This window comes from Suncus etruscus, chromosome 16, assembly GCF_024139225.1.
Source record: "Suncus etruscus isolate mSunEtr1 chromosome 16, mSunEtr1.pri.cur, whole genome shotgun sequence".
NCBI lineage: Eukaryota > Metazoa > Chordata > Mammalia > Eulipotyphla > Soricidae > Suncus > Suncus etruscus.
In genome coordinates this window covers 77,174,924-77,195,653 of record NC_064863.1, presented here as the reverse complement: position 1 = coordinate 77,195,653, position 20,730 = coordinate 77,174,924, and the positions used below count along the sequence as shown (strand labels likewise).

The 20,730-nt window shown below is 36.9% G+C and overlaps 1 protein-coding gene across 1 annotated transcript; it reads right to left on the bottom strand.

The window, feature by feature from the left end:
• Window positions 1–1,324: 1,324 nt before the first annotated feature.
• Window positions 1,325–16,069, bottom strand: MEPE (matrix extracellular phosphoglycoprotein). Its single transcript, XM_049789888.1, has 5 exons — window positions 15,980–16,069; window positions 12,575–12,628; window positions 6,581–6,634; window positions 5,245–5,292; window positions 1,325–2,791 (listed from the first exon to the last, which is right to left on the bottom strand). The coding sequence occupies exons 1-5, from the start codon at window positions 16,067–16,069 to the stop codon at window positions 1,325–1,327; spliced, it is 1,713 nt and encodes a 570-aa protein (XP_049645845.1).
• Between the last annotated feature and the right edge of the window lie 4,661 nt (window positions 16,070–20,730).

Here is a 20,730-nt window from a genome sequence, read left to right as displayed (position 1 = left end):
TGGTCTTTGACCAGCATGGAGGTCAAAGGAAGATGGCTGAAAGGAGTTAAGATGCAAGGCTAAGAATAACTAGTGCTTGAAAGGTTATGATGTAGGCCACACACATGTGGTGGATAGGGTATGAATAAAGCTGATACTTCCTGATGCCTGCCTGTGAGTGAGTTCAATACCCGTTGCTTTCTTGGACCCCAGACCCGCCGGTTGATGGGGGATGAAGCCACGTGGCCGGGGCCTAAGGACAAAGGCCTACATCCTTCTCCATCCAGCTCCATCATTAATTATTTAATTCAACACTTATTCACAAAAGACAAAGCTTTCAAGAATTTATCTCCCTTCCTTACTGTACTGTACTGACTTTGGTATCAGTATATTCTATTCTGGAATAACCTGCATCTCAGCCTAAGGTGCATACTCTTTTTTCCTTTACTTTGTGGGATACTGTCTTTTTATTTAGAAAATATGAGGGGGGAGGAGAAAGAGAGAGAGGAAGAGAGTAAAGAAGGCTAGAGAAAAGAAAGGGAGAAAGAAAAGAGGGAAAGAGAGGAGAGAGACTTTGATTTCCTAAATGATATCAATAAGTAATATCTGCCAAAGCAAATTTTCCTCTTGGCTCTGCATTTGTATTTCTCTTTCCCAGACTGTTGACCTCCATCCACTCCATGTCCCTCTTTGTATGGGAGAAGTAGCAATGAAAAAACTGATACTGTGGGATTTGTTTCAGGAAATAGAGGTGCTATATGAGAAGTTCTAAATGTGCAACAAGAAATGAGTATAGAATATGAACTAGGTTTCCTTATTAGACGAGAGGGAGGTTAAAGAGAAACGGAAACAGGCTTTAAGCATAGGGCATGAGGGAATAAGGGGTCGAATTCAAGTCTTATCCAGTGAATTAACTTCAGGTCACTGCCTTTGCCAGAGACAAAAGGCAACCAAAACAACCATTTTTTTTTCCTACAGGAATTATATACCACAGATAATTAGTTGTATTATATGAAAGGTAAAGTTTATTTTCATGTCTGCAGAGGAAAAAAAAGGAAGGTTATTTTGGACATTCACAATTTGAAATGACACCTATTCAAATATTACCTAGACCAATTTATTAATGATTTTTTTTTCCTTTAAGAAAGCACTATAACTTTGAGTAAAACGTTATCCTAGGACCATGAAAATAGCAACGACTGTCCCCAGGAAAGCTAGATTTCTTGACGTACTTGAGTTCATGCTCTATCTTTCATCTGCTCTGCTGTTAAATCTTTCTCGTTTTTCATCAAGTCACCAATATCTTGGAATCCGAAACCTCACTTTTCTGGGAACTTCCTGCCAATTAGTCACCCTCACTTTCACTTGAACTGCTACTGTCTGATGATGATTCACTGCTGTCTGGCTTTCTAAAGCTGCTGAGCCTGTTGGAGTAGGGTTTTCTGTGAACCCAGGGGACTTTCCTTTGTGATATAATGTTATTCCATGTAGTAGTATTTTGTCTCTGGTGTCCATTAAGACCTTTTTTCCTATGTGTTTTTACAGTCCATTCAAATCCGGGACCAATCTGGAAAACAATTTCATTATCAATACCAGGAGAAGGAATGAATATGTCTTGATTTTGACCCTTACTAGAAAGCTCTTGCTTTTCACTTGAGATGGCTTGATTCTTACTAGAATAGTTCATCTCTTTTCTATGACTCTCTCTGTCTTGTTTTGGAATTGTATTATGATTTGTAGCTTCAACTACATAGCTACTGACTTCCTTTCTTTCCTCTTTTGAGCGTGTGTGAGGGTAAAGAAACTTGACTTTTCCTTGGTGAGCATTTTGGCTACTGGCATCCACTCTCTGGCCGTCCTTCCCAGGTAATTCCTTAAAATTAGTGCTACCTATAATGTCATTGCTGCCCTCTGATTGGCTTACACCAGCTATATTTGCTATTTTTCCCATTTTGGTCCTGATTCTACTGATATTTCTCCCATTTTCTTCTTTCTCTGGGGGCTCATTATAGCCAGCTCCTTTTGTATCAGGATCAATAGTCTCAGCTTTATTTGGATCTGAAAATTCTGTTTGGATATTGGAATCTTCTAGGCCAGAAACAATAGCTTCTTCTTTACTAGGATTATAAAGATACTTGAAAGGTTGATCATCTCCACTGAGAGGAGAGAGATGATCCGCTTTATCTTGAAAATCTGAGTATCCACTGCCTTCAAAATCACTATGGATGTTTTTCATTTGGGAGAATTGTCTTGGATAATCAGTGTTCAGTGGGATAGAATAAGTGATTTTGCTTTTGACAGGATTACTTAGGGGTTGGGAATTTCTCTGTTGACTTTTTTTATTATTTGATGGAGCCTTCGCGTCATTCATATCTGCTGGGGTTTTGCTGAGATTGTTACCAGATTTAGTCTCTTTGCTTTCTGCTCTTAAGAGTTTTATCGAAGTTACTGACCCTGTGGCCTGCTGAGAATGACTTTGAATGAGAGCTACAGCAGATTCTTGATGGTCATGTAGATTTCTGATGGCATCATCTCCATCTTTAGAACTATTTTGCCCAGTGGATTCAGGGCTAATAGATATCTTTAAGTCATTGTAGTTGTTTATTCCATTATTCATATAAAAATCTTCATTTGTTGTCAGTCTACTTTCCAAAAGATTTTGCAATGTACTATTTTGTTCAATTACGTGGACTTCAAAATAAGATAAATCTTTCTCTCTTTCCTGGTTAATGTTTTCATCTGATACTAGTTTCTGATTGTTTTCCTTGCCAAAATGGTGAACAGCAGTGATTCTGTCTTTGAAATTTTCTTCCTGTGAACATATAATTTAGAACATAGGTCATGATTTAACGTTAAGATTTAAATGTAATAATTCTTAAGCCACCTAATACTTAATAGAGGTTAGTTAGTTGAAATAGTTCTGGAGTGGTTAAAGTGTTTTCATGGAAAAAGAAGAATAAGTAAGTACAATTTTAGTTTGCAGTATGCAAAAGTTCAAATTTATAACATTTTAAGGTATCAATTGAAATTATTTATTTATATAAGTTATGCCATACTTATTAAAACTTATCAAACTCACTTGATGTTCTCAAGCTTATCCTGAAAATAATTTTTTGAGAAAAAATATACTAGAAAAGCTTTATAGCAGGACCAGAGAGATAGAAAACAGGGGCAGCTGCTTATCTTTCACCCAACTGGCCCAGGTTCAGTTTCTGACACCATGTATGATTCCTAAAGTCTTTCCAAGAGTGATCCCTGAGCACAGAGCCAAGAATAAGCCCTGAATATTACCAGTGTGACTACCCCCCCACACACAAAAAAAAACCAAAGGAAAAAAAATCTTTATAAAGTATATTAAAATTTAAGACAATAAATTTGGAAAAGTTACACAGACTTTTTCAACTTTTATTGATTTGTATATATTATTTTGTAATTAAATTAACTTGCTCACTATTAATATATTTTTTTTTTATTTAAAAAGATGCATTAGAGGGGTGAGAACAATAGTGTAGTGGATAGAGTATTTGCCTTGCACATGACAGACCTGGAATCATTCCCAGAATCCATCTGAATAACTGGAGTCCATCACCAGTGATTCCTGAGTGCTGAATGAGTAAGCCCTAAGCACAACCGCTCTCTTCAATACATTAGAAAATAAATTGGTTATAAAAATTACCTTTATTTTTTTTTCTCCTTATTCTAGTTAGAAGCTTTGTTTTATATCTGGTGCTTTCACTTCCTAAATAATATCACATATATTAATGAATTGTGTGCATTTTGAAAAAAGTATAGAAAGATCCTTTATAAATAAAAATATTACAGGGTTTTTTAAATGTGGCATATTATGGTTATCTTTTGTTGCAGTTGGTTATGCTAAGTGATTTCTTTTTCTTTTATTTTTTAAAATAAATTTACATTTTAAGTTGAAATCAACTGCAAAATTGACTTTCTTCACCACTAATTTTCAAATTATTACTAAAATATTTTATATATTTATATACTTTATTTATCTACATATTGATGTATATTATTTCCTATTATTCATAAACAATATTTTATTTATTTTAGAAATATTTTAATATTGCTGGACTATTTTCAAATTATTGCTGGAATTATTAATAATTTATGCTATGTTGTTGACTGGATGATGGGCTCTATATTAGTTGACTGGTCTACTTTTCTGTACCCTGCTTTTCATTTTTCCTCACTCCTGGACTGATAGTTTCTATAAGGACAAAGGCTCCTTCTGCCATCTAGTTTGCTTAAGTCCTATTCATTTTCTCATAACTCAGCTTAAATATTTTTATTATGACTCCCCCCAAGAAACTGATTAGGAACTATTTCCTTTACTAAGTTCTTAAGTATGATTATTTTTGTACCAATTACAGTACTTTGCATATAGATTTTTGAATGTTTTTTTGTTTCTTTTTTAGTGCTTAGATCCTGGAAAAGAATTAAAGTTTTCTCAATTGTTTTATTTGGCAGCATATTTCAGAATGCAGAGATTTTAACACATCTTTGTTTTAACAAATATATTTTAACTTATTTGAAGTAACAAATAAGCATAACAAGCAGTATAAGAGATACACCTAAATATTATTGAATAGAACAATAGCAACAACAAAAATTCAGAAAGAACATAGCAACTGTGGTTGTGAATGAAGCCAAATTGGGAAAAATAAATAGTCATTTTGCTGATGCATTTAAAACTGTTTTGCCAATGAGTCTGGAGGAAGGACTCAGTGAAAAGAACTATTGTCCATATAGTGACAAAGTCCTTATTCTTTTTCTACTGAATAGCCTGACACTGATGGAGTCATTTGTGAAATTAATTTAACAGACACTAAAATAAATCACTCTTTTTGGTCAAAATATATCCCATCAGTGGGTTTGAAAAATGTAAAGAATATTTACCTCCTTAAGAAAGGTGAAAATTTACTCAGAAGCAATAACGTGAAATGCATATGATACCCTAGTACCACACAGCAGTAGCAAGTTCTAAATAGAATTTTGGTCAGGGTATGGGGTATGGAGTGGCCTGCATGTGTCAGGGAGACTGGGACACAGAGTTTCTGGCAGAAGATGTGGGGGAAAGGACAGAGTCACCAGTGACACTGGAGTGAAACTGGAGAGCAGACCAAAATGAATATGTCATCCTCCATTTTCCTGCAGCTGAACTAGACTTTGGAGGTCTTACTCTGAGATGCTGCTTTCCTTTATGTCCTTTTTATCTATTTATTTTTGTTCCAGATGTTATAGAAACACAGTGAAAATAGAATAACCATGCTTTTCGTGGTGGACTTTGTCCATGATCTTCAACACATAGCATTATATTAGGTAGTATTATCTCTTTTTTTAATATATATATTTTACTTAAACACCTTGATTACATACATGATTGTGTTTGGATTTCAGTCATGTAAAGAGCACCACCATCACCAGTGCAACATTCCCATCACCAATGTCCCAAATCTCCCTCCTCCCCACCCAACCCCCGCCTGTACTTGAGTCAGGCTTTCTATTTCCCTCATACATTCTCATTATTAGGATAGTTCAAAATGTAGTTATTTCTCTAACTAAACTCATCACTCTTTGTGGTGAGCTTCATGAAGTGAGCTGTAACTTCGAGCCCTTCTCTCTTTTGTGTCTGAAAATTATTATCGCAAGAATGTCTTTCATTTTTCCTAAAAAACATAGCTGAGTGAGACCATTCTGTGCTTTTTTCTTTCTCTCTCTCTCTGACTTATTTCACTCAGCATAATAGATTCCATGTACATCCATGTATAGGTAAATTTCATAACTTCAGCTCTCCTGACGTAGTATCATCTCTTACTAAGAAGTTTTCTGGTTCTCCTTTTGAAAGTCTAATTCTGCCTTTGTCAATTGGAAGTACTTCTTAAAACCACAAGAGGGCAGATCTTCACCAGAAAACAGCTATGTGCCTTTTCTCCTGACCTTTATTTTTCCCAGAAGGACTCAACTGCAGCATATCAAAATTATTATCAAATATTAATGGAGCACCTGAAAATTATTTTATACAAGAATAGGTGGGAGAAAAAGCATTTTACATTCATGTCTGATATCCAATTGGCAAAAGCCACAGTGTGAATGTTTAGATATTTAAGCTTACGAAGTTTTCCTTGGTCATCTTCATCTTAGACTAAGAGTATTAGAGTTTCCTGGGACTGCCATGAGAAGCCATGGTAGGTTGCAATTTAGTGATCAGAAAAGCTGAGGCTACTTGTTTAATTTTTGGATGCTCATGGAAAGCTGAGGCTTTGTAAATAGAACAGCTTGTTGAGACTTGATATAAGTCTTGTTACTGCTTTCTTCTTTTTCTTATGTACATATATGTATGGAACATACATATTTGTATAATATGAATGTATGTAACATACATTATTCGAAGAGAAGCATACTATTCATAATACTTTCTCTTTGTTTCATACTCCTGATGAATTTTCTTTTATCAGAATTATGTTGCATAATCCTGCATTTGCCTGTTTTTCTAAGTACACAAAGATATTTTCACAGTTAAAATTTTCCTCTTACTAACTGTGCAGAATTAAAAGATTTTTTTAAGAAGAATAATTTTGTTTACCCTCTGTTCTTCTACACAGTCTTGCTTTGTCTTCTCATTCTGTGGTTTAAATGTCTAAAAGGAAACAAGAACCAAAATTTCACCAAGAGAAATGAAAAATTCTTTCATTTATTTCTTCAAGCAACAGGTATATCATTTATCTTTATTTCCCTGGGTTATATTATTCAATGTAAAAAATCATTCTGAGCAAAAAGAAGATAAGCATATTTATTAATATTTATTTCAGCATTACAAAGGCAATTAATAAAACATAAGAATTTGACCAGCCCTGAAACAGTCCAAGGCATAAAGATCACATCTCTTTGAGATGCAAATTGTGACCTCTTAGGAGGAAAGAAAATGTTTGGGTTTCTTTGCTGTTGGTTTTCTAGATAGTTAAGGTATCCCTTTAAGCTGTTGATTTTGCCATTTTCCTCTTTCCTAACATAGGCCTGTCTTGCTATGAGTTTCCCCCAATCACTGCTTTTGCTATGTTCCATAGTTTTTTTGCAATTTGTTTGCTCATTGTCATTCGTCTCAAGGAATCTTTTTATTTCTTCCTTGATTTCTTCTTTGATCCAACTGTTGTTGAGCAGCATGTTGTTTAATCTCCAGGTGTTAGATTTTTCTCCACATCTTTTTACAGTCAATCTTGATCTCTGTTGCATTGTGGTCTAATAGGGTGCTTGGCATAATTGTTATATTTATGACCTCATGTAAGTTAGAGCCTATGCAAAAAAAAAAAAAGTCACATCTGCTACTCCTTTTCTTCTTCTTTATTTTCTTTTAAATTTCTTGATAGATCATAGATAAGGGCTCCAACATTTTTTTTTTACAGAACCATAGAACATGAATCATCTTGTTCTACCTCATAGTTCTATGTTCTCCTACTAATTGAGAAAAGGAAAAAAAAAGTAGATGAGACCCAGGGGCCAAGCAGTATCAGGAGCATTGAGTAGAAATAAAAAATTGTCAGATCTAAATACCCAAACCAAAGTTAATGACAATAGAATCAAGATACCCAAACTATAACAAGCTATACACAAAATGAACTTGCTACACTAGCAAGCAGTCCAGGGGCCTAAACGTGGAGGTCTGGGATAGATACTGGGAACTATGGTAGAGGGAGGTCAACACTGGTTGTGGGAATGTCCATAATTCACTGTCACTATGTGCCTAAAATACATCTATGAAAGACTTGTAACTCACAGTGGTCTCAATAAAATATTAAAGAAAAAAACACAGAAAATGAAGCACCACCAAAATGCAGAAACAGAGGCTCCATTCAAAGGGTAAACCACTCAAGGAAAGGAGACACTAATGAAAACTCTAAAGGTCTTGACAAAAGTAACCTCCCAATAGTCATTAGTGGCTCATTAGTGGCTTGTTTGCTATATCTTTGAAGTCCTATTTAACCCCTGAACTTAAATTCCTTCCTTCCTTCCTTCCTTCCTTCCTTCCTTCCTTCCTTCCTTCCTTCCTTCCTTCCTTCCTTCCTTCCTTCCTTCCTTCCTTCCTTCCTTCCTCCTTCCTTCCTTCCTTCCTTCCTTCCTTCCTTCCTTCCTTCCTTCCTTCCTTCCTTCCTTCCTTCCTTCCTCCTACTCTTCCTTCCTCCCTCTCTTCCTTCCTCCCTTCCTTCCTCCCTCCCTCCCTCCCTCCCTCCCTCCCTCCCTTCCTCTCTTCCTTCCTCCCTTCCTCCCTCCCTCCCTCCCTCCCTCTCTCCCTCTCTTCCTTCCTTCCTTCCTTCCTTCCTTCCTCCCTTCCTTTCTTCCTTCCTTCCTTCCTTCCTCTCTCCCTCCTTCCTTCCTTCCTCTCTCCCTCCTTCCTTCCTTCCTTCCTTCTTCCCTCCCTCCTTCCCTTCCTTCCTCCCTTCCTCTCTTCCTCCCTCCCTCCCTCCCTCCCTTTCTCCCTCCCTCCTTTCCTTCCTTCCTCCCTTCCTCCCTCCCTTCCTTCCTTCCTTTTATACTACCTTCCTTCCTTCCTTCCTCCCTCCCTCCCTTCCTTCCTTTCTTTTTCTCTTCCTTCCTTCCTCCCTCCCTCCCTCTCCTCCCTCTTCCTTCATTCTTCCCTCTTCCCTCTTCCTCCCTCTCTCCCTCCCTCCTCCCTTTTTTATTGTTTTATTTTGGGGTCAGACTTGGCATTGCTGTGGGGTTGCTCCTGGCCCTGCATTCAGGAAATTACTCATGGTGAACTTTGGGATACTTGGGGATGCAGGGGATGGAACCTGGTTCTATTGTGTGCAAGGCAAATGCCCTCCCTACCTGTTGTATCACTTTAGTGCCTACCCTTCTCTTTTGACCCTCTGTGTTTTCCACTTTAGAGAATTCTCTCTCTCTCTCTATCTCTCTCTCTCTCCCTCTCTCTCCCTCTCTCTCTCTCTCCCTCTCTCTCTCTCTCAAACACATATTCTTTTTTCTCAAACACATATTCTTTTTTCTCTTCTCCCCCATCTCTCTAAATTTCTTTCAGTAAAAACTGTTTTGCCTCCTCCTGAAATTCTTTTCTGAAAGTGAAGATTACAGAATACTTGTGCTGAGGTTAGGGTTAGCTTTCCTTTCTTGTTTTTGTGAGGGAGTTTAGCAAGGCGCATCTGGTGGTGGCTCTCAGAAGTTACTCATGGCTCTGCACTCAGAAATTACTCCTGGCAGGCTCTGGGACCATATAGGATGCCAGGAATTGAACCTGGGTCCATCTCGGGTTGGCTGATTGCAAGGTAATCTCTCAGGCCTAAGGTTGTACTATTATTTTTAAATAATCTTTATTTAAGCACTTGTTAATTTGTTAACCCTGACCCTTGGAACAATAGAGATGAGTTCACTTTCTGCTGACAGCTAGGAGAAGAATAAAGAATAAAGATGGATGAACTCCTTCCCACCCCAGCCCATCCCTTAGGAGCCCCCAGCTCACTGCAAAGCTCCATAATACACAGCTCCCTGAGAAGAGAGGTGGTAGGGACCATCTCCTACACTGTCAGAACAAGTGGATTTAAGGTACATCTTAAAAGCTGCGGTGCATGCATGTCAGTATCGTGTAGGTGCTCAAAGCAGATTTTTAACAGTCCTGACCCACCCAGGCATTTCCCCAGATGGCCTCAGTGGGTAGAACAGAGAGGTAGAAAAGTTCTTCTCTTTAGATAGCTCCCTTAATCCCCACTTTACCAAGCCAGCAGCAATAATCATAGTCATGAAATAAGCCAGAGAATCAAGGAGTTGAGGAGAGGCCCTTGATGTGAAGAAGCTTGAATGTAATTGATGCCCTCTGGGAAAAAAAAACCCCAAATATAAGAACTTTTCTGGACCAGAGAGATATAATATGGTGGTTAACGTGTTTGCCTTGCATATGGTTGACTCAGGTGTGTTCCATGTATTGCATATGACCCTTAAGCACTACCAAAATTAGTCATGGAGCATCACCAAGTGTGACCTAAAATGCTAAACCAAAGAAACAAATAAAAAAGCAAAAAGAGACGGGGCCAGAGTGGTTGCACAGCAGTAGCACATTTTACTTGCACACCGCTGATGTAGGACAGACCTCAGTTTAATCCCTAGGCATCCTATATGGTCTCCCAAGCCAGGAGTGATTTCTGAGTGCATAGCCAGGAGTAACCTCTGAGCATCATAGGATGTGGCCCCAAAATAAAACAAAACAAAACAATATAAAAGGCAAAAAGAGGTTTTCATGAACTCAGGGCCAGGATCAGAATTCAGTGTAGTGTATTGTTATGTGTGCTTTTTATTTATTTATTTATTTATTTATTTATTTATTTATTTATTTATTTATGGTTTGGGGGCCACACCTTGTGACAAGGCAAACACCTTACCACTGAGCCACCATTCCGGCCCCGTTATGTGTTTTTTTGTGGTAGATTGTCATGTATCAATTATGGTCCCATTGTAGTTAATTTCAAGGAGTCATTAAAAAAGAAAAAATGAAATGCGAAGATTCAGGATTAATTGTGAAATTATAATTAGTTTTGAAATTATATCCCTACTTCTAGCTCAGGGTAAAAGCCAGACTTTGTTTGGAGATGACTAATAACCAGTAATAATAAAGACCGAGGGAAACAAAGAAACCCCCCAAACTAAAAAATGCTTCTTTTTCACTTGAACTTGAGGCAGCAATCCATAAACTAAGTGAAAAGCCACTTGAAATAAACATAAGTATTGTTTCAATGGATGAGGGTGGAGTGGGAGTAAGATACAGAAAAATAGTCTGGGGGATTCCTGGTAATGACTATTTTGGAAATAGTAGAATTAAAATAAAATTAAAAAGAAATTGTTTGGCCCTGAAATAGCCCACTGACATGATGACCACATTGCTTTGAGGTGCAAATTTCGAACTCTTTGGAAATAAAGAGATATCTTGGTTCAGAGAAGTCCTGATAAGAATAGGATGGGACAATATCATGTACTACAGTCTGGGGACTTGAGGGACAGAGTAATTGTACATGGGTTCTGTTTTATTTTTCTTAATGTTCTTTGGCTGAAAGTTCAAAGTTAAGATATCAGCAATGGGACTACTGAGAATTCTGTTTATGGGTAATTGTCCTTCCACTGTAACTTTACCTTGTCCTCTTTCTTTGCATCTTTGTTCTCATAATTAAAAATAAAAAATTAAAAAAAAAATAGGATGGGACCAGAGAGATAGCATGTCCTTCATGCAGAAGGACAGTGGTTTGAATCCTGGCATCCTACATGTCCTCTGTGCCTGCCAGGGGCAATTTCTGAGCATAGAGCCAGGAGTAACTCCTGAGCGCTGCTGGGTGTGACCCAAAAACCAAAAAAAAAAAAAAAAAAAGAAAAAAAGGAAAGGACCTGGAGACTTAGGCTAGAGAATAAGATACTTGGCTTGCAAATACATGCATGGCTGTGTGAGCACACACAGGCTCATCTTTCCCATCATATTTTTCTAAATTTATTTCAATAAAACTGTTCTACTTCAACATTTCTCCTTTTCCTGAAATTCTTTTCTTGAAAGAAGGGTAATAATCTTGGAAGGCCTATGCTGAGATTAGAACTGACTTTCTCCTGCAACAAGGTTCCTTGCACCAACTATGACTCTCCAAGAGCTTGCGTGGTAGGGATCTATTCTTATACCCTGCAGAATGTATCTTCATGTGTGGCTCGATGGTTGCTTTGGGAAGCTGGTGTCTTGCCATGTGGGTGCTTAGAGCATTTACCAGTCTGGCATTTCCACACCAGGCATTTCCCCAGGTGGAAAAGGTGGGATGAGCAAAGAGGAGTAAGCACACTTTTATCAAAGTTCCAGCCCTTATTCTCCACTTCACCAAGTTACCTGCGACTTCTGCATAAAGAGCTAGGAGTCGGGGGGTCGGAGAGATAGCACAGTGGTAGGACTTTTGCCTTGCACGCAGCTAACACAGAAAGGAAGGTGTTTCAAATCCCAGTATCCCATATGGTCCCCCATGCCTGTCAGGAGCGATTTCTGAGCACAGAGCCAGGAGTAACCCCTGAGTGCCACCGGTGTGACCACCCTTCCCACAAAAAGAACTAGGAGTCAAGGGATCTGCACAGAAATTGTGAGGTTCTCTGGGAATCCCATTTCTTGTGAGGGGTTCACATCACCCACTGATAACAATATGACAGAAGTTTTTTATAAATAATGTATTCCTCAGTACATTCTGGAGTCACATCACTACTTTACAGTTTTTTCTCTTCTTTCTTATATTTTGACAATAGAAAAATTTCACTTCACTTTCTGTCTTATTTGAAAATCCAATTATGTGAGAAAAGACCCTGAACCCAGGGGAAGACTCTTTCTTTGACCTTTTCTTTCTGGAAACAGATACCATCACAAGACTTCAGTGGTTCAAGTTCAATCATTGCTCCATAAGCCAACATAGGATGCTGCTGATGGTTCAGCAAGAGTCATATCATAGCTCTCTACACCTCATTGAGACTTTGCTGCCAATCATTTGTGTGGACATTTCTTTTAGGGAAAGAATGTAGGGTGGCCTGACAAATGTTTTCTTTTTAGTGGACTTGAGAGAGATACCTGGATGGTGCCAGATGGTAAGAAGTAGTTCTTGAAATAGAGAAACACTTGCAACTAAGAAGGAAAAGATCCAGAGTTAGTCTTTACAGCTCAAATTTAAAGGTCATAGGAGAACAAATTGAAGAGAACCTGAGAAACTAGATGCCATCTGGCCATGGGGCACATGAGAATTCCTTTGTTTTTAGGAATATTACCCTTATTTTTATTTTCCTGTTTGTTTTGAAAACTCCTAATTTATTTTAAATGATGTAAGAGGAGTCAGATGATAGTTTGTGTCTGGATACACTGGATGCAACAGTTGTATAAAAGAAACACTGGGGACAAGACTAATTCTAACATTCTATCTATCTATCTATCTATCTATCATCTATCTATCTATCTATCTATCTATCTATCTATCTATCTATCTATCTATCTATCTATCTATCTGTCTGTCTGTCTGTCTGTCTGTCCGTCCATCCGTCTATCTATCTATCTATCTATCTATCTATCTATCTATCCATCCGTCTGTCTATCTATCATCTATCTATCTATCTATCTATTTATCTATCTATCTATCTATCTATCTATCATCTATCTACTCAATCTAATATTCTATCATCTATCTATCTATCTGCTCAATCTAATATTCTATCATCTATCTATCTATCTATCTATCATCTATCTATCTATCTATCTATCTATCTATCTATCTATCTATCTATCATCTATCTATCTATCATCTATCTATCTATCTATCCTACCTGGAGAGTTTCCTTCTTGAATAAATCTTAAAGCTATGTGTTTCTAAAAATCAGTTATTAGAAATGATTTCATTATTTTCAGATAGTATATTTCTTCTCTGGATTTTTTTTATCATACTGTGCAGTGCCCAGGTCTTACTCATAGTTTTTTGTCCAGGGTCACTCCTACAGGGCTCAGGCTACCAATTAGAGTGCTGGAGGGGATCAAACCCAGGTCAAATGCATACAGAGCAAGAGCCCTGTCTGCTGTGCACTAGGCCCTGTACTTTGCTCTGCCTTGAATATTTCTCAAATAACATTTTCCAAAATTTTTTCTATCTGACTTATACTAGGATAGACCGGTAGGAGGCCAGGTAGAGAGGGAAGAAGAGAGAGTAGAGTGAAAAAGAAAAATCAAAATAGGTTCTTACTTTAGCCTATCTGTTTAGGGCTACAACGTTAGGTTATAAATAATGACGTTATGTAAGTTTATGGTAGACTCCATTTTGGGGATTCCCCCTTGGCAGTTTTTAATAAGTAATATAACCAAGAAATTATCTGAAAGCAGTTATTCTGTCACCAGCACAATAGATTCCAAGGATGGACTCCATGTAGATATGATTCATTAGGAGCTATGTTCTAAAAAAAAAAAAGTGCATGATCCCAATCCAGAAAAGGCCTTTAGATACCTTTAGGACAGGAAAAAAATCAGCAGGAACAAAAAGCCCTGATAGAGTAGGGTGTTTGCCTAGCATTTAGATGACCCAAGTTTGATCTCTGGCATCCCATATTGTCCCACATACACTGCCAGGAGTGATTTCTGAGCACAAAGACACAGTAAGCTCTGAGCATTGTGGGGGGGATGGTGGCCCCCAAACAGAACAACAATGAAAATAACTCTATCACTGATCAGAGTCCTTTTTTATTGACCCACATGACAACAGTGAACAGAAACCCCAATACCTGGAATCTTGGAAAAGGTTCACAAAACCATCTTTGCAAAAGTCAAGGGGATACACCTCACCTAGAGTAACCCTATCCGCTGCTCTACTCTAAGCATGTGGCTTCCCCTTTTTATTATATTCAGGGTTTGCCCACATGTCCACTGTGGATGTGTCCTTTTTTTTTTCTTTTTTCTTTAGAGAGTTCTTCTCTGTCTCACCTCTCTCTTATTTCAATAAAAACATTACTTCATGGTCTTCTCCTGAAATTCTTCTCTGCAAGAGTAGATAATAAACCTAACATATTGGGGAGAATTCTCCAGTTAAAATCTCTCTACTGAATTCCCTGTTGTTGATTTTATTCTCCTGACTGGACTCTGATGGATAAAATAATTTTAGAAAAATACCCAAAACTTTATTAAATGTATACAACTGACTAGATGATAAAGCTTCTTCACCTAGCTTCCATTCTACTCTAGAGATAAAAAGTTTGTCAGTAATGTATGTTTTAATATTCATCATCTCATTTGACATAAAATTATATTCAGTTAATGGTAATTAAAACTTGTAAATGTAGAAAAGCCCACTTTCCTTTCAGTTGGCAAAATAAATAAATAAATAATCTCCTTTTAATACAGCTGGATTCTTAGAGACTCCAAAAAGGGTGCCAGAAAACTCTTCAAGCAAACCTTGTTAAATTAAGCTTTATTTTCCAGATAAGAAGACTAGAGTTTTTTGGACAATATCTAGACCTTTTCCTTATTAATTATTTATACTTTTAATCTATAAGGATTAAAATCTTTTTTTCTGGTCATTTCTGATCTTATTTGTGAATATGCTACAAGTGTATAAAAATTTAATGAATACGGGCCCAGAGAGATAGCACAGCAGTGTTTGCTTTGCAAGCAGCCGATCCAGGACCAAAGGTGGTTGGTTCGAATCCCGGTGTCCCATATGGTCCCCCGTGCCTGCCAGGAGCTATTTCTGAGCAGACAGCCAGGAATAACCCCTGAGCACCGCTGGGTGTGGCCCAAAAAACAAAAAAAAATATAAATTAATGAATACTTATACTTGTTTGATTTGGGGCCACATCCTGAGATTATCTGGGATATTGTTTCACTGGTTAACTTTGCACTCAGTGGAGTGCAACTTTGCACTTGTAGTGGAGCTCCTGGGATTAATATGAGCTGCTGGAGGTTGAACTCAGGTCAACCTCATGCAAGACAAGTGCCCTACTGCCTATACTATTGCCTCAGTCCTTTTAATGAATCTTTTGTACTTTTCTTCTGATACTCTGATTCAGTCAGTTTAGTTTTTCAGGTTTTTAGCTTTCAGGTTTTTTAGCCACCCAGGCTCTCAAAGAGCCTGAGATAAACTTTCTCTCCCTTATGATTTGAATTTGTATTAAAATGGCAGTGAGGGCCGGAGAGATAGCACAATGGCAAGGCATTTGCCTTGCATGAAGAAGGACGGTGGTTCTAATCCCAGCATCCCATATGGTCCCCAGAGCCCACCAGGAGTGATTTCTGAGTGTAGAGCCAGGAGTAACTCCTGAGCACTGCCAGGTGTGACCCCCCCCAAAATAAAATAAATTAAATTAAATGGCAGTGAAGTTTGGGAACCAGAGAACCATTATAAAGGACTGTTGCCTCAATCCCTGCCTGCTTTTCTGCATGAGGCAGCCAAGAAGACACCATCGAACATAATCTCTCCAGGGCCCAATCCCAGTAAGCTGTACCTACCCCATAAGGTGGAACCAGAGGAGAGTGGCCACTTCGCTTGGCTCCATGGCTGTGGGCATATTCTAACCCATAAACGCCACCGAAGCACATAGTAAAAACCACACTACATGAGTGTTAATGGGGAAACAATTCAGGCCAACTCCACATATAGAAAATTAATATAGCAGCTCTGATGACCGGAGAAGTACCAACCAGCTAGGTATTCTCTCAGATACGGTGTTTAGAGTAGAAATTTGGAGGATGAACTCAGAGAACTCAAAGAAAGCATAGATTGAGCTGAACAGTCCACAAAGATAGAACTCAGAAAACTCCAAACTGGAATAAGAGGACTGAAAAATTCTGTAGATGAAATAAAAAACCTCAATGGAAAGTCTCTCCAACAGAGTAACAGCAGCTGAGGATGGGGTCAGTGAGCCAGAACATGAGATGCAGAACAACTTCATACAGCAGAAGAGATTGGAAAAGAACCTTATATCAAATGATCAGACAATGGATAAACTACTCAAAGAATGTGAACAGATGAAAATAGAAGTCTTTGATAAACTCAACAGAAACAACATAGGAATCATTGGAGTCCCAGAGACCCAGGAAGAGAAAAATAATAAGAGGAGTTGGTGAAAGAGTGAGAAGAGAAAAGGAAGAAGAGGAAGACAGGAAAGAAGACAAGTAAGAAGAAAATGGGGAAGAAGAAAGGAGAGAAAAAGAAGAGGAGGAAGAGGAGTAAGCATAAAAGGAAGCAGAGAAAGAGGAAGAAGAAAAAGAAGAGAAGATAAAAGGAGACAAAAAAGACAAGGAAAGAAAAGAAAGGAGGAAGAGGAGGCTAGGAATGTGGTTCTATTTGTAGAGCAGATGGCATAAGTGTCAATGCCTAGATTTGATCCCAGATGATTTCATGCTTATGCTCTAATATTCTCACAACTTGTATAAATTTAAAGAAAGAATTATTGATAACAAAAAATTCTTTAAAAACAATAATGGGGATCTCCTGTGATGTTCAGGGGACCATAGGCACAGGGCATAGTATCTGAGGCCTTTGTATCTTTTAAAAGGTGAATCATAGTACTAATTTTAATAAAAAGTAAGTTATTTGGGTATTTTTTGTTACAAAAAATGGTAGTGAGTGAGAAAAATAGAATGCCTGTCTCCAATACAGGCAGGAGGGTGGGGGTCATTGGTGGTGGGAATGTTGCACTGGTTAACTGAAACCCAACTACAAAATGTTCATACTCATGGTGCTTAAATAAACATATTAATTTTAGAAAGTAAATAAAAATTTCAAACTTATGTCAGTGACTAAGTATGTACTCATTCCCTATTAAATTAGACGATGAGTGCTCAAATGGAATCTCTGATTTCTCTGTAAAATATCACATGTACCTCAAAGTTTGTCTCTAACGTGACCTATCCTGATCTTTCTTTCATTTGGAGTATGCACCCCTGCTATTTCCCTTACACCCACTTGGCATTTTTCCTGTGTCTTAGTGTGGCATTGTAAAGAAAATATCATTGTCTGGGAAGAAATGTTGGCACCACTTTTAACCAGAGGTAGTGATTGATGTTGACATGGCACATTTACTGGAAAATGGTCGAGGTGTCGCACTAGCTGTTCCTTGAAATGTGCTATTCAAAATAGACTTGTTTTCAACTGGTGGCATTGAGCTGGGTCATCAAGATTCATTCTCTTCCTATTCTACCTAAACATATACTATGCTGGTTATGGGGGCTCTTTCTGTAGATGTCTATTTTATACCAGGCTGCCCCCACAGTAGTGTGTGGGCAGTGTTCTGAGATGGAACATACTTTTCTTGACTTCTCCTCAAATATGACAAGCTTGGATCATGCTTGTCCGTGGGTTACCCAACTGGTTACCCACTAACTCCGGATCTATATTTAAGAATTGGAAACATAATGATCACCACTTGTTTCCATGGTTGTCCTCCTGAAAAAGGTTACTCTGAGATAGGATGCTATGTAGACAGTATCTAATTAGTACTCTGTCTGCCTTGCAGAAACTCTTTGTAACACTCAGCATTTCTCACAAGATAATTTGGTCACATCCTGTACTCCTCTGAGTGAGTCATAGAGGAGGAAAGACACAAAAGCAAACTGGAGTTTGAGTTTGTTAAGTTTAGGTTTCTAAAGTCCCATATGTTGAATTTCACTGATTAAGAAATTATTAGTAAGAATCCCACAGTGTTGGGAGTGTTGCAAAAATTGCAGAAATGTTCTCATCTCTTTGTTTTGTCATCTATTGACAACCTAGTAAAATTTTTTTTTCATTCTTCTTAATTTTTTAAACCATTGTAAATAAAGCCCTATGAAAATGTTGAAATTTGAGCCTGGAAGCACTATTCAATAGCAGCTGATCTGAAACTCTGTGGCTAGTGAGTTGCTTTCCCTATAATACTCTTTTTGATATTTTCTTTTTTTCAGGACAAGTGGTCCCAATGTATAACTCATTGTGTCCTAAAGAGTATATTCTTAGTGGCAGACATGCAGCTGTGTGGATTATTTTTTTTCTTGGTGTTTTATATTGTAACTACACTAAGTACTGAAACTAAGTTAGTGCCACTAATTTAGAAGTTCATCACGTAAAAGACAAATTGGTAAAAAAAAAAGAGCAAGTGATTATTTGATATATAATTGAAATTGAAATAAAAGAGTGCTTACTGGCTTTGCCCAGGTCAGACCAAAAAGGAGCAGTCCCAAACAGACAACTTGCATCTTTAAGAAGCTCTGTAAAAAAGTGAAATGATTTAATGCAATGAACTACTAATTATGAACTATAGTTTAAAGAATGAATAAAACAAAGACAATATATAGACTTTTCCCTCACCAAGTGGCTCACTGTTTTGATTTTAAAAAAATTAAATGTGCTCCCAAGAGTAGATATTTATTTTAGTTTTTGAGCTACATCATTTGGTGATTAGGGGTTACTCCTAGCTCTTTGCTCAAAGATCACTCTTTGGGGGACTATTTGGAGTGACAGGGATTGAGCCCAGGTCAGCTGCCTGCAAGGGAAATGCCCTATCTACTGTAATATTGTTCCAGCCTAAGAGTAGATACTTAATATAAGAGTTTTCAATCTACTTATTCATATTGGCTATACCAATATAAAAATAAAAATAGTTCAAGATTGTTAAAATGATATTAGTTGCTAGAAATAATATTTTAGAAATTTAATGATATTTTTATATATTTTTCAATGATTATATTTTAACTCAATTTTTTTTCATCTTTAAAAATTTACCTTAAATATTATATAATTATAGATTTTAAGTTAGAATACCAACTCATAACAAATTAATTTAAAAATCATTGTTTATTATTATTATTATTATTATTATTATTATCATTTTGCATACCTGACAGTGCTCAAAGCTTACTACTGGCTCTGTACTCAGAGACTGGTCCAAGGGACAATATGAGATGCGATGGGTTGAACCAGTTCAGCCTTATGCAAGTCAAGCACATTACCCTCTGTACTATCTCTTTGTCCTACATAACAGACTTTAAATAGATCTGCAAGGCCAGGGTAACTAGCTTCTCTGTGGAGAGGGAAATTAAGTCTGCTTCCAAGCAGGTGCCTAGTATGTATCCTAATATTCATTACCTGGTGTGGGGAATTAGGGAGCAAATCAATGTTGCAATAAAAATAAAATTGCAAATTAATGTTGCAATAAAACTAGCACTTATTGAATACAAAAATAGATCAAACAGTGTCTCAAGGTTTTACACACTTTCAATTATCTGAGCCTTGTAAGCTGAGAGTTAAATTACATTACTGCTCCAGTCTTATATGTTAGGGAATAGATACAGAGAATCAAGTTGACTCAGAATCTCTAGGTTTAAGGGTACAATTGTCATTGGCATTCAGGCAAAATGACTATAAAGTTCAAGTTTTTTTAATTAAAAAAGACGTTAGGCTATCTTGCAAAAGCTCCCATCCTTTAAATAGCAGAACAGTACTAGAGTTGATTTAAAGAAAATCCCATTCTTGCATTGTGTCTAGAAAAATCGTACTTACAACACTAATATTTTATTATGAACCGACTTATTCTAATAGAATTCATTGATCTCATTTAAGTAAATTGGCCATGATTGGAAAAATATTATTATATCCTTGAATAAGTAATCTAGAGGATTTGATGAAAACTAATAGTGACTACCTCACAGAACTACAGGATAAAGAAGAAGAAAAGAAAAGGAAGAACTACAGAAAATTAAGATTAAATATTTCACCAAAAATTAAACTTTGAGGGAAGTACTTTTAAAGAAAGCAATAATCTAATCTAAATGCTGTTGTAAACTTGAAACTTTTCAAGGTTAAAAACTTTTATTTGGAGAAATAAATATAACTATTAAATATATGCTAACATCATAGATGGTATTATTTTAAATTAATAAAAATTTTAATTAAAACTAAAAGGACCTGAATTCTAACTATAATGTTTTCTAGATATTTTAAATACCAGAATAGTATAAGTCATTTACCAAATAAATAACTGAGTACTGATAAGTGTAAATAACATGATTGGAAATATAAATATAATCAGATGAGCCTTACTCTGATTTGAATCTGAAAATATAGAGTAAAATTAGAATTGTTGATTAATATGAATCAACTGACAATCAAATTATATCAAGCTATCAATTTTAGTTAATAATTTTTAGACTGATAACATACTTTCTACTGCATAAAACAAAGCATGAAATAGTATATATAATTGTGCACAGAAGAGAGTACTTTT

Excerpts from the sequence above, each read along its gene's own strand:
- MEPE (XM_049789888.1), bottom strand. The coding sequence starts at position 16,069 with ATGTGCTTCGGTGGCGTTTATGGGTTAGAATATGCCCACAGCCATGGA. Across the intron at positions 6,635-12,574 it reads TACCATCTGGCACCATCCAG|ACATTTAAACCACAGAATGA; the intron begins GTATCTCTCTCA and ends GTTTCCTTTTAG. Across the intron at positions 5,293-6,580 it reads ACTGTGTAGAAGAACAGAGG|ATCATGGACAAAGTCCACCA; the intron begins GTAAACAAAATT and ends TATGTGTTGAAG.